Genomic DNA, 13,073 nt, shown 5'->3' with positions numbered 1-13,073 from the left:
AGGTCTAGAGCAGGGGTGGCCAAACTTTCTTAATGTAAGAGGCACACAGAATAAACATCAGAAGTCTTAGAGTCACAAGATATGAATGTCAGGTGTTTGAGAGCTACAAGGAAGGCAGGCAAACAAATGGGAGGAAGGGAGGTAGAGGTAGAAAGAAAGCAACTTTAACTTGAAATGCATTCTCCAAGCTGCCAGGTAACTTAGCTTGGAGAAGTGATTTGAAGAGAGAAATGCCTTCTCCAAGCTGGCTGATGGGGCAGTGGGGACTTTGAGAGCCACACAATATGTTTGAAAGAGCCACATGTGGCTCCTGAGCTGCAGTTTGGCACCCCTGCTCCAGAGTGTATCTTCCCTTCCCTCCTTAACAATTCCCAAGAAAAGTGACCAAACATTAAAGCAACTCAGCTGTGTAGTGTAAATGTAGTCAAAGTTTACACTATTACTGTTTGGAGCATATAGGCTTCGAAATATATAGCTGAAGGCAGAACTTCAGGGATCGGCAATGTCTCAGTATGAGAACATCCTTGTTGCATGCAAAAGGTCCCAATCCTAAGATCTACAGATAAAAGTATAAGTAGTGGGTGAAAAATCTCTGAGACCCTGGAGAGCTACTGCCAGTCTTAGAAGACAATACTGACCTTGATGGACAAAGAGTTTAGTTCAGTATCAGGTAGCTTCATGTATTCACTGGACAGTATAAGAATTTATCTTCTCTGAATACATTATGCAGTCTAGTTCTAAATGCTTTTGCTTCTTCATCCCAGTAACAATTTCATTACTGGTTAGCATATCATAATTCATTTTGTAATAATGCACCTTCAAACATCAACATTCTTGAAGGTGGGCAAAAACTGGTGACCCTATCACTACAGTTGCTCAAACCACTACTCCTGATTTCTAAAATAAAACCTGGTAAAGTAGAACAGCAAATAAGCTTAAATTCATTCATCTCTTGAAGTAGAGAACTCCTTTCCAAAATGCACAGAAATCCAGCATCTGATACAAAATTATCAAATGCTCCCTCTGCCTAGCAACAGACACTCACATAACTCAAAAAGGAAGTAGGGATCTGCCTATGAGAGGCAGGCCCTAATGTTCATCAGAAAAGAATCCAGAAGCAAATAAACCAGTTTCCAAAATGCTGCCAGAAAATGCTCTAGGCTGAAGCAATTTGAACAACAGACCTCCCCTCCCCCACAAAAATTAACGCACAATCTCTAATAGTGTTACACCTTTGTAAGCCAACTGGCTTGCTTAAGATGGCCCTGTTCTTTTGGGTCCTCTCAAAATACATTTATTTCCATGTTGCTGGTTGCTGAGTTTTACCTCTGAGAGGTTTTATAAAATAACTATGTCTCTAATTATACAGTTTTCCCATTCCTAGAGTCATTCAGTATTAATTTTTAAAAATAAAAAAATCTGTAAGACTGAAAGTAACACGACCTTTGCTATAGTCCTGTGTTCAGTATTATAAACTACAGATACAGGAACATAACATATGTGAAGGTTTCATAGAAGAGTTATATGGGTGATAAAGTGCAGAATGTGAGTAAAAAATTAATAAATGAAGGAAATTGTTTTTTTAAAAATATAATTTGGAGCTACTTTTTCCGACCTTAAGATATTTCCAAGGAAATGTATGAACAAAATGATGGAACATAGTAATACAAAATGTCTTCCATAACACTTTCTGTCAATAAAAAATTTATTTTTATTAGACAAGGCTTTTTGTGTTTGTACTGGCACTTTTTCCAACTGAAGTGGGTCTCTGTCAGATCTTCAGCAGGGAATTCCACAAGGATTTAAGATTGTTAAAAAGCAGACTATGCAAGAAGACCACCAGTTTATCTTTGACTGAATTATGAGTGATGTTATGGAACCTCAGAGAGGTCCAAAGCATTCTGCCTGTATGTTTCTACATGAATCCCCAAGTAGCATGATTTTCATAACTATGGCTGTATTTTATTGAACTGCCACAGTTGTACAACCTGAGTAGGGATGCTAACATCCAGGTGAGAACTGGGAATTAATCTCAAGACTACAAAAATCAGTTCCTCTGGAGAAAATGAATGTTTTGGAGGGTGGACTCCATGGCATTATACCCCACTAAGGTCCCTGTACTCCCCAAGCTCCACCCCTAAATCTCTAGGAGTTTCCTAACCTGGATCTGGCAACCCTACCACCCCATCCCCCACTGGTGTCTGGGGGAACCTGGAAACCATAAACCTGTGGAAATTGCAGAGATAGCCCTCAGATTACAGTGTCTTAACACAAACTGGCCTCCACATAACCATTGCCTGCTGGTAGCATTGTCAGGTCTGGATTGGGAAATTCTTGAAGGTTTTGGAGATGGGGAGGGTGGAGAACAGAGGGACTTCAGCAAGTATATAATGCCACTGTCCACATTCCAAAGCAGCCATTTTCTCCGGAGGAACTGATCTCTATTCTCTGGATATCAGTTGTAATTCTGGGAAATCTCCAGGTCCTACCTGGAGGTTGGTGACCATGCCAGTCCAGTCACGTCTGGCACTGGCCCGTGTAGTTTAAGATGTAGTGTAAAAGGGGCTATTGCCAACAGGTATGCACTGCACTACCATGATTTACCAAAAACTAATGCTATTCAAAATGTAAATTGTTGCTTGGTTTGGCTAAAATAATAATTTTAAAAACTTATTTCTTTTAATAGGATCCTTTTTGGATAAATGGAACAATGCAGGGTATTGGGCCCAAGTGCCTCCAACTTTAGACCACTGTCCCAAGTAGAAACGGGACCTCTTCAAATCCTAATCTTAGAATAGTGTCATCATAAGACATATTCCTGGAGAATGTTCTTAGAACACTCACTGAAAATAGTTTCATAGCTAACTTTTACTTCAGGCTAACATTTGAAAATCAAGTTGCAAAACTGTAAATAATAACAGTAAATTGTATTCACTTTAGTAATCTATATTAGCATAGGGGTGGTCAAACTGCAGCTCGGGAGCCACATGTGGCTCTTTCACACACATTGTGTGGCTCTCCAAACCGGCTTGGAGAAGGCATTTATCTATTTAAATGGGGAGGGTGGAGGCTGATAGCTTAGTGAATGCATTTAACGTTGCTTTTTTTCCACCTCTCTCCTGTGAATGCACCCTTAGTCTTCACAGAACTATAATTTAATTTCTGGTCACCCTGTTAAAATGTGGCATAAAAATTTGTTCAGCACCAAGAAATTGTTATTGTCTTCCTTTGCTTAATGCTTTCCCAGGCAATGCCCTTCATTCTGTTCGTGCTTCATTGTTATGAAGTCCCTACTACTAGATAACATCAATCTTACCTTAGTATTTGACCATCTAAAATGGGGCTGAATTGTTCCACTCCCCAAAACTGGTGTCTGAAGGATCCCAGGATGATTTATGCTTCTGCACTTTGCCCTGCAGGCTTCAAAATAAAGTCACTATGTGAATACCTGTCATTCTGAATGGCCGCAGGAATCTGTGAAGTCACAATGCTGAAAAGGGTCTGTAATACAGTAGTAAAGATTCATAAAATATCCCTGAAGTTGCAGCAGCAGAAAATCTTGCTAAATCGCCACACACACATACCCCTTCCTCTCAACCCCACCCCTCAACAAAGCGTGGAAACCTTCCTCCCCATTCATTTGCGCGCACGCAGTGTGCTTTTTACCACCCTGTGTAAACAGAAAGATCCCAAATAAAACCGGCAAGCGCCTATTCTAGCTCTGAGTAGCTAACGCACTACACTATCACCCCCGTTCTCCAATGTCTATGTTTCCCATCGTATTTCTTCGCATTGGGTAATACCCCCAGGGCTTGAATCAGCAGCTCACAGGAGTGCAGCTCCTGAACCTCCAGCCAGGGTCTGCATGCAGTTTTCTCCTTGTTGCACACAGATCCCAGGGCATATACAAATGATATATGCTACTGAGCGCCTGTACCTTTTTTTCTACAAAATGACCCCTGCCCCATACTGGCAATTGGCAACACATCTTTTCTACACCCTTCAGTTCCCACTGCTGATTTCATAGGTACTTCTAATATCCGTTCCTAAACCGCAGAGACCAACACCAAGGCCCAATTGGAGGAGCACGTGACTACAGGAACAGCACAGGCTAGAGCGGCACCTCATAACAGCCAATGGCGGCGTTACCGACTGGTAACCGGAAGCCGATGCAGCGCGCCGCTCTAGTCTTGTCAGGCCGGAGAAAGAGGGAGGGGAAGGTTGCGAGCCACAGCCGGCTGTTGGAGGGAAGCGCGAGCGGGTCTGTCTCAGCAGGCCGAGGCTTCCCCCTCCTTTGCCGTCCTGATGTGAGAGCGGGGCCCGGCTTGAAGGGCCCAGGAGAAGAAGAAGGAGCGGAGAGATGAAGAAAGACGTGAGGATTCTCCTGGTGGGAGAACGTGAGTGAGGGGAGGGGGAAGGTCAAGGGGGGAGAGAAGGTGGGTCAGTTGCTGCCTGGGTGGGGGACGGAGGGAAAAGGGAGAGGGCGCCAAAGGGGCGGGGATAATGTGCGGACTGGGGTGTCCGCTTTCCTTAGGGCTGCGGGAGGCGCTGCTGGGGTTGGGCCGTGGACAAGATGCCTTGGAAGGAGCCAAGATATGAAGGGTTGGAGCGCAAGTGGGTGTGGAGAGAGTGGTGGGGTGGCCGGGGAGAAAGGGAGCAGGGGGCGATGGAAAGGGTGTGATGGGAGGAAAAGGAAGGGGGTGTGGGGTGTCAGGGTGTGAGAATAGCACCCAAGTCGAAGCAGGGGACAACGTTCGTTCTGTGATAGAACTGGTGCTGAGAAGGGAAGAAATAGTGTGGACTGTATCTTTAAAAATGATGCATGCCACTTTGAGGACTTCACAGTGCTTTTCCCCACACTGTCTCGCCTGCTAGTGAAGACCCTCTTCCCAAGCCCTGCTCTCTGTGCAGTGGTGAGGAGGGTGGCAACCCAGCGGTGGGCCTTTTCCTCCTCTTTGAAAATGCCCTCCCTTTGAGGCCCACCTGGTGTCCTCATTATTTATGTACCAGGTCAAAACATTTCTTCCTGTGCGGCTTTCTCCTTTGTTTTATAGCTTTTCTTTTTTTACAGTTTGCTTCTAACTCATCTGAGAATGCGTTCCATGGCCTATGGCTTTATAGCTTGTTTTAATGGTAGTTTTATGTAGGTTTATTTTTAATGACTTCATGGTATATTTGAGCTGCTTTGAGCAACCCTCTGGAGAAATTAGTGTATGTGTACATTTTCCAAATAAACAAGTAAATACAACTGACACAGTGCATAAATATAAGTTGGGGAAGGCTGCTGAGGAAACAAGGGAAGGGAGGAGTGACTTAAAGCTGCATGGGATAGGAAAAGCAAGGTAGGGGTTTCAAGTTATTTTTCACAGTAGGCCATTGGAGGGCTAATTTGCTATCATTTCTTCAAACTGTGTGTGTGGATAGTGGACTAACACCCTGCAGTTTTCCCTGAGTGTTGAAAAAGGATGAAAAAGTTTGTGTGTAAGTGTTCCAACCATTGCCTTATTCTTGTGGCCAGATCAAGCCACCCAACTTTAGTCACAGCAAGGTGTTTAGTTCCTCACATCATATAGTCCAAATTTCTAGTTACTCTGCTAAAGATTAGATGGCTTCCTATGGGAGATGCTGCTGTCTCAAGTTTGAATGCACAGGATCAAAATGTTCGCTTTTGTATAGTCTGTTAGTAGAAACAGCCTTCATCAGCTGCCTTGTAGATATAAGGTAGAATTTGTTTTAAAGCAGGTTTCACAGTCATGTGCATAGAAAAAGGTATTGTCTGCCAAGTTAATAATCTCATAAAACGTTCACATGAACAGTTCTCAAATGCAGTCTTTCTGTTTGGTTTTTTTTACAAGCTTTACTGCCTCTAATGAAACACACATCAAGAAAAGAGGAGGCATCTTAGATCTCAGTTCAAGTCCTTAATACTCACGCCTTTATGATAAGATCATAATTGCCATACTTTGTATGCATATTTTAGTTGCCTCTCAAATGGTCTTGGCATGGAATTCAGGTTTCTTGTTCTCTTATTTAAATATCAAGGTGTCTTGCTAGTAAACTGAGGCCTTAGTTGTGCACTTGTTCATTAAAATGTGAATAACAGATTGTCTTGTTTAAAGAAACTGCAACATGATGCTGCTTTTTCTAATGTAATTTTCCCCCTGACTAGTATACTTTAAAACATGCTTTTTTGCACATTTGTGAAGAATATTGGGGGAGCTGAGCAATATAGTCCAGTACTAGATGGTTTAGTTAAGGAGGTCAGGATTTGTGTATGAGCTTTGAAATTTGATAGGCAAAGCTATTCTAAATTAGCCTTTCAGTTGAGTCAATGAAATATGTTCAGGAATAGAGAAGTGACTTAGTGGAAGAGCATGTGTTGCATGTTGAAAGTCCCATGTTCAACATTTAGCATTTGAATTATCAGGGTAAGGTTACAGGAAGACCCCTGTGTGAGAACGTGGAAAGCTGCTGCTTGTCAGAGCAGCCAGTTCTGAGCTCAATAGACTGACTCTGTGTGAAGCAGCTTCAACTTCTGTCATTGCATGCAATGGGCAAAGCAAACATGTTCAGGAGGGCGTTTTTATAATGGAAAAGGACTGGTCTACTGATTATTGTAGGTGTCATCTTGCTTTTATTGCATTGTCTTCTGCCTTTGTAATTCCACTTTCTGCATTGTTCATTGTATACCTTGCCTTTAATTTTTTTACCCAGTCTTGTGGCATTGTTCACTGGGTGTTTTATGCCATATGATTGCTTTCTTTTTTTTGCTCTGTAATCCATTTTGAGTCTCAGCAAGAAAGGTGGACTATAAGCAAAGTAAGCAAATAAACAAATGTAACCATTCCTTGGAATATTTGAGATCTGGTAATAAAGATTATACATGAAATTGACCTTGTAGGCATTTCTTTTTGGTATTTTATTTTTCCTTCTCCCCCACTCCCACCAGTAACTAAATGTTAAGTGAATTGTTAATTCAGTTGTGTTTTGTACTACAAAGTACCTTAATTTTAAACTTACGTTTTCTTGCTTGTAGTGTACAATGGTATGATTTGGTACTGCAGGCTTTGAATCTTAACAGAAGGTTTAGATCAAGAACTACATTTGTTAAAGATGCTTATAATGGTTGTGAGTTCTGCTGGATTAGAACAGTACACTTAGTGTTCTATCTCATGATTTGTTTTGTTGCTTGCCTGTGACCTTGGGGAAAATGACTTCCAGGACCAGGCACAGACACCCTTTGTAGCCAAATGCAGTAGAGTTTTTCTTGAGCCGGGATTCTGCTGTCCATTACAAGCATTTGACATTCAGTGGAGGCTTGTTAAAAGCTTGTTAAAACCTGCCTCGCATACAGCTGCTCCCTATGCCATTCTCTTGACTGGGATCCCAAACTGCAAATCTTGTGCCGAGTGCATGCTCACTAGCTAAGCTTGAAGCTCTCTGGGAGCAGGATAGCTATCTTGTATTTGACTCCCTATCTAAGAGTGTGCACTGTATAGTAAAGAAAGACTATTTGCTGATAAGTTGTGGGGGTTTGGGAACAGTACGTATGTAAAGGTCAGCACTGGCTTGTATTTGGATGGGAGACCTCCAAGGAATACCAGAGTTATGATGCAGAGGCAGGCAATGGCAAACCAGCTCTGGAATCCTTTGCCTTAAAAGCCTTACGGCATTTCTGTAAATCAACGGAGATTTGGCACTTTCCACCACCACTGTATGTGAAAATTTATCTTGCCCAATGTGCTAGCTCTCAGACCTTCACTGCTTGTCTTTAGAATCTCTGAAGGCAGCCTCTCTGAATACTCAATTCTCCATTACTTTCTGCTGGGCTGCGGTGTAATGTATTGAACTGGAATACCTAAAAGTAGGTGGCATAAGTCTTTAGTGCATCAGCTGCTTATAAAAGGTGTATAGCGTATCTCATAGTTCCTACCCACAGAAACAGTGTCATGCATACTATGTATTATGGAAAGCCAATCCTTGTACTTTGAATATATTAAGAAGGTATTGCAGAGTGGTAAAGCAGCAGTACTGTGGTCTGAACTCTCTGCTCATGACCTGAGTTTGATTCCGGCGGAAGCTGGATTCAGGTAGCCGGCCCAAGGTTGACTCGGCTTTCCATCCTTCCGAGGTTGGTAAAATGAGTACCCAGCTTGCTGGGGGGGAGGGGGAGTGTAGATGATTGGGGAAGGCAATGGCAAACCACCCCGTAAAAAGTCTGCCATGAAGACATTGTGATAGCAATGTCACACCAGAGTCGGAAACGACTGGTGCTTGTACAGGGGACCTTTCCTTTCCCAACACTTACGTGATATGGAACGTTTTAAAAATCCAGGACTGTGTTCAAACAAAAGCTTTGAGACTTGGAAACAGTATTGTGGAAACATAATTGATCATAATACGCCTTTACTTCTGTGTTCTGCTGTGTTTACTGTCTGTACCAGTTTTGCAGGCTTCTGTAGCATGTCAAAATGTACATTGGCAAAGGCAAAACAGGCTCCCAGAATGATTAGTTGTGTGTATTTGAGTTGTGTGTAATTCTCTGTAGTCACAAGTAAAAGAAAGTTAGGGCAGAGCTCAACAAATTCAAGGTACCAGTCCATGTAGAAATTTCATTGTGTTTAGCTTTTTCATCAGTCATTTATTTTAAGTGTTTCTTGGTGATTCTCAGTAGAAATAGAGATTAGATTTTGATTCAGGTGGGTAGCTGTGTCTGTCTGAAGCAAGAGAACAAAAATTGAGTCCAGTGGCACCTTTAAGACCAACAGAGTTTAATTCTGGGTACACACACACAAAGGCTTATACCCCAAATTAAACTTTATTGGTCTTAAAGGTGCCACCGAACTCAACCTTTGTTCTAGAACAGATTTAGATGAGGGATAGAGGTTTGTTTTTTGTTGTGATGACAGGGTTGCCCCATTTTTATTTATACATTACAGCACATCTGTTATAATGTGGTAGCAGTAATGATGAAATAAGGTAATTAAAATATAAAACCCTGAAGACTGAAAAATAAATCTGGCTCCTGAGTTTTTGGGATGGTTCCTAAAGCCTAGCAAGGAATCATTCTGAAATAGTGTAATTTGATTCAGTGGAAATTCTCAATGAACTTGCCTTTTAGAGTGTTCTGAGATTTTGCAAGTTTCTGTGAGAGGGCTGTGGCAAACAGTTATGTGACATGATTATGCTATGATTTTTTTAAAAAAATCCCTTGTAACCGCTGGCTTAATTTTAACTAATTTATGAGGGGTTAGATGCCACTGCAAATATTCTCTTTGGCAGCAAGATTCACCGAAAAATTTAAGCCACTGTTTAACTCTGACATCCAGAACTTAGATTTGTTTTATCTCCAGTACATTCCTTTACATTTTTTCTTCCTGCTTACTGTCTAAATTGTACTTGGACTTATTACCGTTTTACTGGACCTGTAAAATGGAGCTGTTTGCAGGCTTTGGCTGAGGCTGTGGGTGTCTAATAAAACACTCAGCCACCCCTGCTGAAGCTAAAGTTACCATTTATTTATTTTATTCTATTTATATCCCGCCCTACCCCACCGAGGCGGGCTCAGGGCGGCTTTCAACACAAAAGCTAACAACTCAATTTAAAATACATTAATAATATATTGATAATTATAATTATACAATAAAATACATAAAATACATATAAAATACATAAAAACATGTAAAACTCACTTCAGTGTGTACTATGCTACCTTCTTTAAATCAATTATTCAATATTCCAGTATTAAAAATCTGATGTTCGAGATTTGAATATTCAGGCATTTCGATAACAATTAATTATATGCCAACCATCTTACACGGCCCAGACTAGAAGATCCTAGAGGCCTAACGGTGCCAACCGAAAACTATTTACATGGACTGACAATGTTCTGTTTTAAATTTATGCTGGTTTTAATTGTTTTAAGTGTTTGGAACTTATTTGATATGTTTTAGATTCTGCTCTGATGATATGCCCTGAGCCCACTTGCATGGTTTTAATTGTTTTAAGTGTTTGTAACTTATTTGATATGTTCTAGATTCTGCTCTGATATGCCCTGAGCCCACTTACAAGGAGGGCAAAATATAAATAAATAAATCTTAGAAAATATATTTCTTTAGCAGTTAAGAGAGATATAAAATTTTGGAAAAAATTAGCAACTGCTTAAGAAATATATTGCATTTTTTGTAAAAAAAACCAAACTTTAATATTCAAAGGGCTCTTTTTATTATTTAAAGATGAAGGTGATAATTTTTGTGCATTAGAATTAAAGATTTATAATCAGAAATCCCCCAGTCTTTCCACATTTTAAATTACCTCCTTTCACTATTTGGCTAAAATTATTGGATCTTATTGCTGATGATAAATGTGAAATTCCAGATGCCAATTTATGTCTAACCTTGGTTGAGGCACGACCTAAGGTGTTAATAACATAGTAGTGATCTTTAGCATTGTGGAGATTTTTGCTGTCCTTACTCAGCCAGAACCATACTTTAAGTGGTATATTTGCAAAGGATTGCTCTATGAGAAGCAATGCTTAGTTTTTACCTTTCATTCATTTAGTTAACCATTCATTTCTAGCTGAAGGATAGTAGTTTCGGAGTTAGGAATACCTAAACCTCCTCTTGGCATATTATCTTGGGCATTCTTTGTATTAACTTTGCATTTCTTACAGCTTCGAATTAAATATATTAAACATTTTTGCATAGTTTTAAACTCCCATCCCTGTATAATTATAACACTGTTCCAGAACAGGAAATTCAATTGGGTATAATTGACAATTTAATTAATTTTTACCTAATAAGTCTAACTTTGTGGGCTATGGCAAACTTTGTGAGCAGGGGTGATGTGTTTTTAATGTTTCATAATTCTCTCAAAATTTAGATGATACATACTTTTACTTCTTTTTGGGGGGAGAAGCAAATTCCCAAATATTTGACAGCATCCATTTGTTTAATTTTACACGCAAAAGAGCTTGCTATGTAGCTCATTTTTAATATTGAAAAATAAGGCTTCAGGTTTTGCAATGTTATACCCAGAGACATTTAAAGAATTCTTTACTATGTCTTCTGATGCCAAACTTGAGTCTTTAGCATTAGTAAGCTATAGCACAATGTTGTCTGAATATAAATTTAATTTAAAACAATAACTTTACTGTTATTCCCTCTGAGATGTTTGTCAAATCATTGCTGCAAAAAGTTCTAAATATATGGCACGCTATAAACCCAGCACCCCTGCTTTACTTCTCTCATTCAAATATCTGACTATAGAACTCTTTATTAACACTCAGTCTACTTGTAGAAGTTGAGTACTTTTTTGCCCATCTTATTAAGTGTTTGCCAAAACTGAATGTGTTCAACTATTTAATGAAGAAACTAGTTCTGTAAGATGAAGGGCCTTTTTAGCATCTAAATGCAAAATGGCACCTGAGATGTGATTTTACCATATTCAGTTAGATACAACTTTAGATGTTTGAAGTTACTTGTCTATGCGGTATAATACCACATTGATCAATATAATTTGCTATTATGTTCTTAAGCCTGGTGGAAAAAAATGTAGTAAATGTTTTACAGTCATAGCTTAGCGGTGTTATGAATCTATAGGATGTTGTTAACATAGTACTTCCAAAAACAGGTATCAGCTTTCCTCCTCTGCATATTGTGGCAATTTCCCAACTATTCTTATTTTGTTCATTGTGCTTATCAAGAGTTCACTTATCGTTTTGACATACTTTCTGTAATCTTTCTGTCATGTAATCTGTAATCTGAAATCTGGTAATTAAAGATCCGCCAATGCGGTCCAAAGATCTATACCGCAGTATAATTGTATCTACTAGACTGGTTTTTAATTTAATGTTTTAATGTTTTATTGTTCTATAATGTAATTCTAATGTTTTATTTATTATGGTGTGTTTTTATGGATTGCTGTTAGCCGCCCTGAGCCTGCCAAGGTGGGGGAGGGCGGGATATAAATGAAATTAATAAATAAATAATAAATAAATAAATCATTTAACCTGGAGATTTATATTTAAAGGATTTATTGGTTTGTGAATTTTCTGTATTGTAATACACTTTTCACTCTTGCCTGTTGACTACAGTTAATTTAGGTAAATTAACCATGGAATTCTCTTCTTAAAGGGAAACAGTTTTCTAATTTGCCTAAGTCTTACCAATAATGAATAAACTGGACTTCTACAATATATAATTAAAACAAAGACAGGATAACTTGGCTGATGGATGGCAGCCAATGATAGAAGTGAGTGAAGAGCAAAAATCTGTTCAGCAAAATAGGATGAGGTGTGTGTTGTTTTATGCAATCAGTAGAAGTGTGGTGCTGTTGGAATTAGAATATGGAGTGCTGTTTGTGTTTGGTATTGCCTGGCCCAGTTAGGGATACATTAAACTGAAGCTGGGAAGAGATTGTAGCTCCCTTAGGCAACATTAATCTTTGTGATGATCTCCCCTCCACCTCCATGCAATATGGATGGCATAATTATTTCTAGCAGCAAAACACAACCCTTAAGGTTGGAACATTCAGATTTCCTATTTTAGGAATGGTGGTTTTGCGTAGTGCTGCAACATCCATTATTCCCAATTGATAGATAATTTTTTTAAGAGTGTATGTAAATAGCACCTTGATAGTATTGGGTGTATTTTTTCCAGCACATTTGATCTGAATACCATATAGTATCTGTGTTCAGCCAATTCTTGTCTTGCATCTGTCTGACTTGCAAATGTGGGCAGTTGTGGTGGGGCACTGTGGATGGCTTGATCTGCACTGCAACACTGCTGCTTGTTCAAAGCTTATTTCCATGCTGTCTACTTAATACTGAAGTAAGAGTCCAGGAAGCTTTCTTGGCTGATGAGAGGCAGGTAGACATACTTTAGATCAGTGGTTCCCAACCTTTTTGGCACCAGGGACTGGTTTCATGGAAGACAATTTTTTCATGGACCAGGCGGGGGTGGAGCTAGGGGTTTTGCTGCCCCAGGCCACCCTCCTGCCATGCCCCCATCCCTGCCTCTCCATGGGAGGCTTTAAATGGGGGGGGGGGACTGGGGAGGCAGCCTTGGAGTGAG

General features: G+C 39.9%; 1 protein-coding gene across 4 annotated transcripts in view; it reads left to right on the top strand.

Moving 5' to 3' along the window:
- Positions 1 to 4,186: 4,186 nt before the first annotated feature.
- Positions 4,187 to 13,073, top strand: part of RHOT1 (ras homolog family member T1) — a 51,321-nt gene continuing 42,434 nt past the window's right edge. For 3 of the 4 annotated variants that reach the window (XM_060252119.1, XM_060252118.1, XM_060252117.1), the window contains exon 1: positions 4,187 to 4,397. In XM_060252119.1, coding sequence (XP_060108102.1) covers positions 4,361 to 4,397 — 37 coding nt within the window. In that variant the 5' untranslated portion in view covers positions 4,187 to 4,360. The remainder of the gene's footprint in view (positions 4,398 to 13,073) is intronic. The other variant, XM_060252120.1, reaches the window with a different exon arrangement.

Source organism: Heteronotia binoei, chromosome 13, assembly GCF_032191835.1.
Source record: "Heteronotia binoei isolate CCM8104 ecotype False Entrance Well chromosome 13, APGP_CSIRO_Hbin_v1, whole genome shotgun sequence".
NCBI lineage: Eukaryota > Metazoa > Chordata > Lepidosauria > Squamata > Gekkonidae > Heteronotia > Heteronotia binoei.
This window is presented reverse-complemented; position numbering and strand designations above follow the sequence as displayed.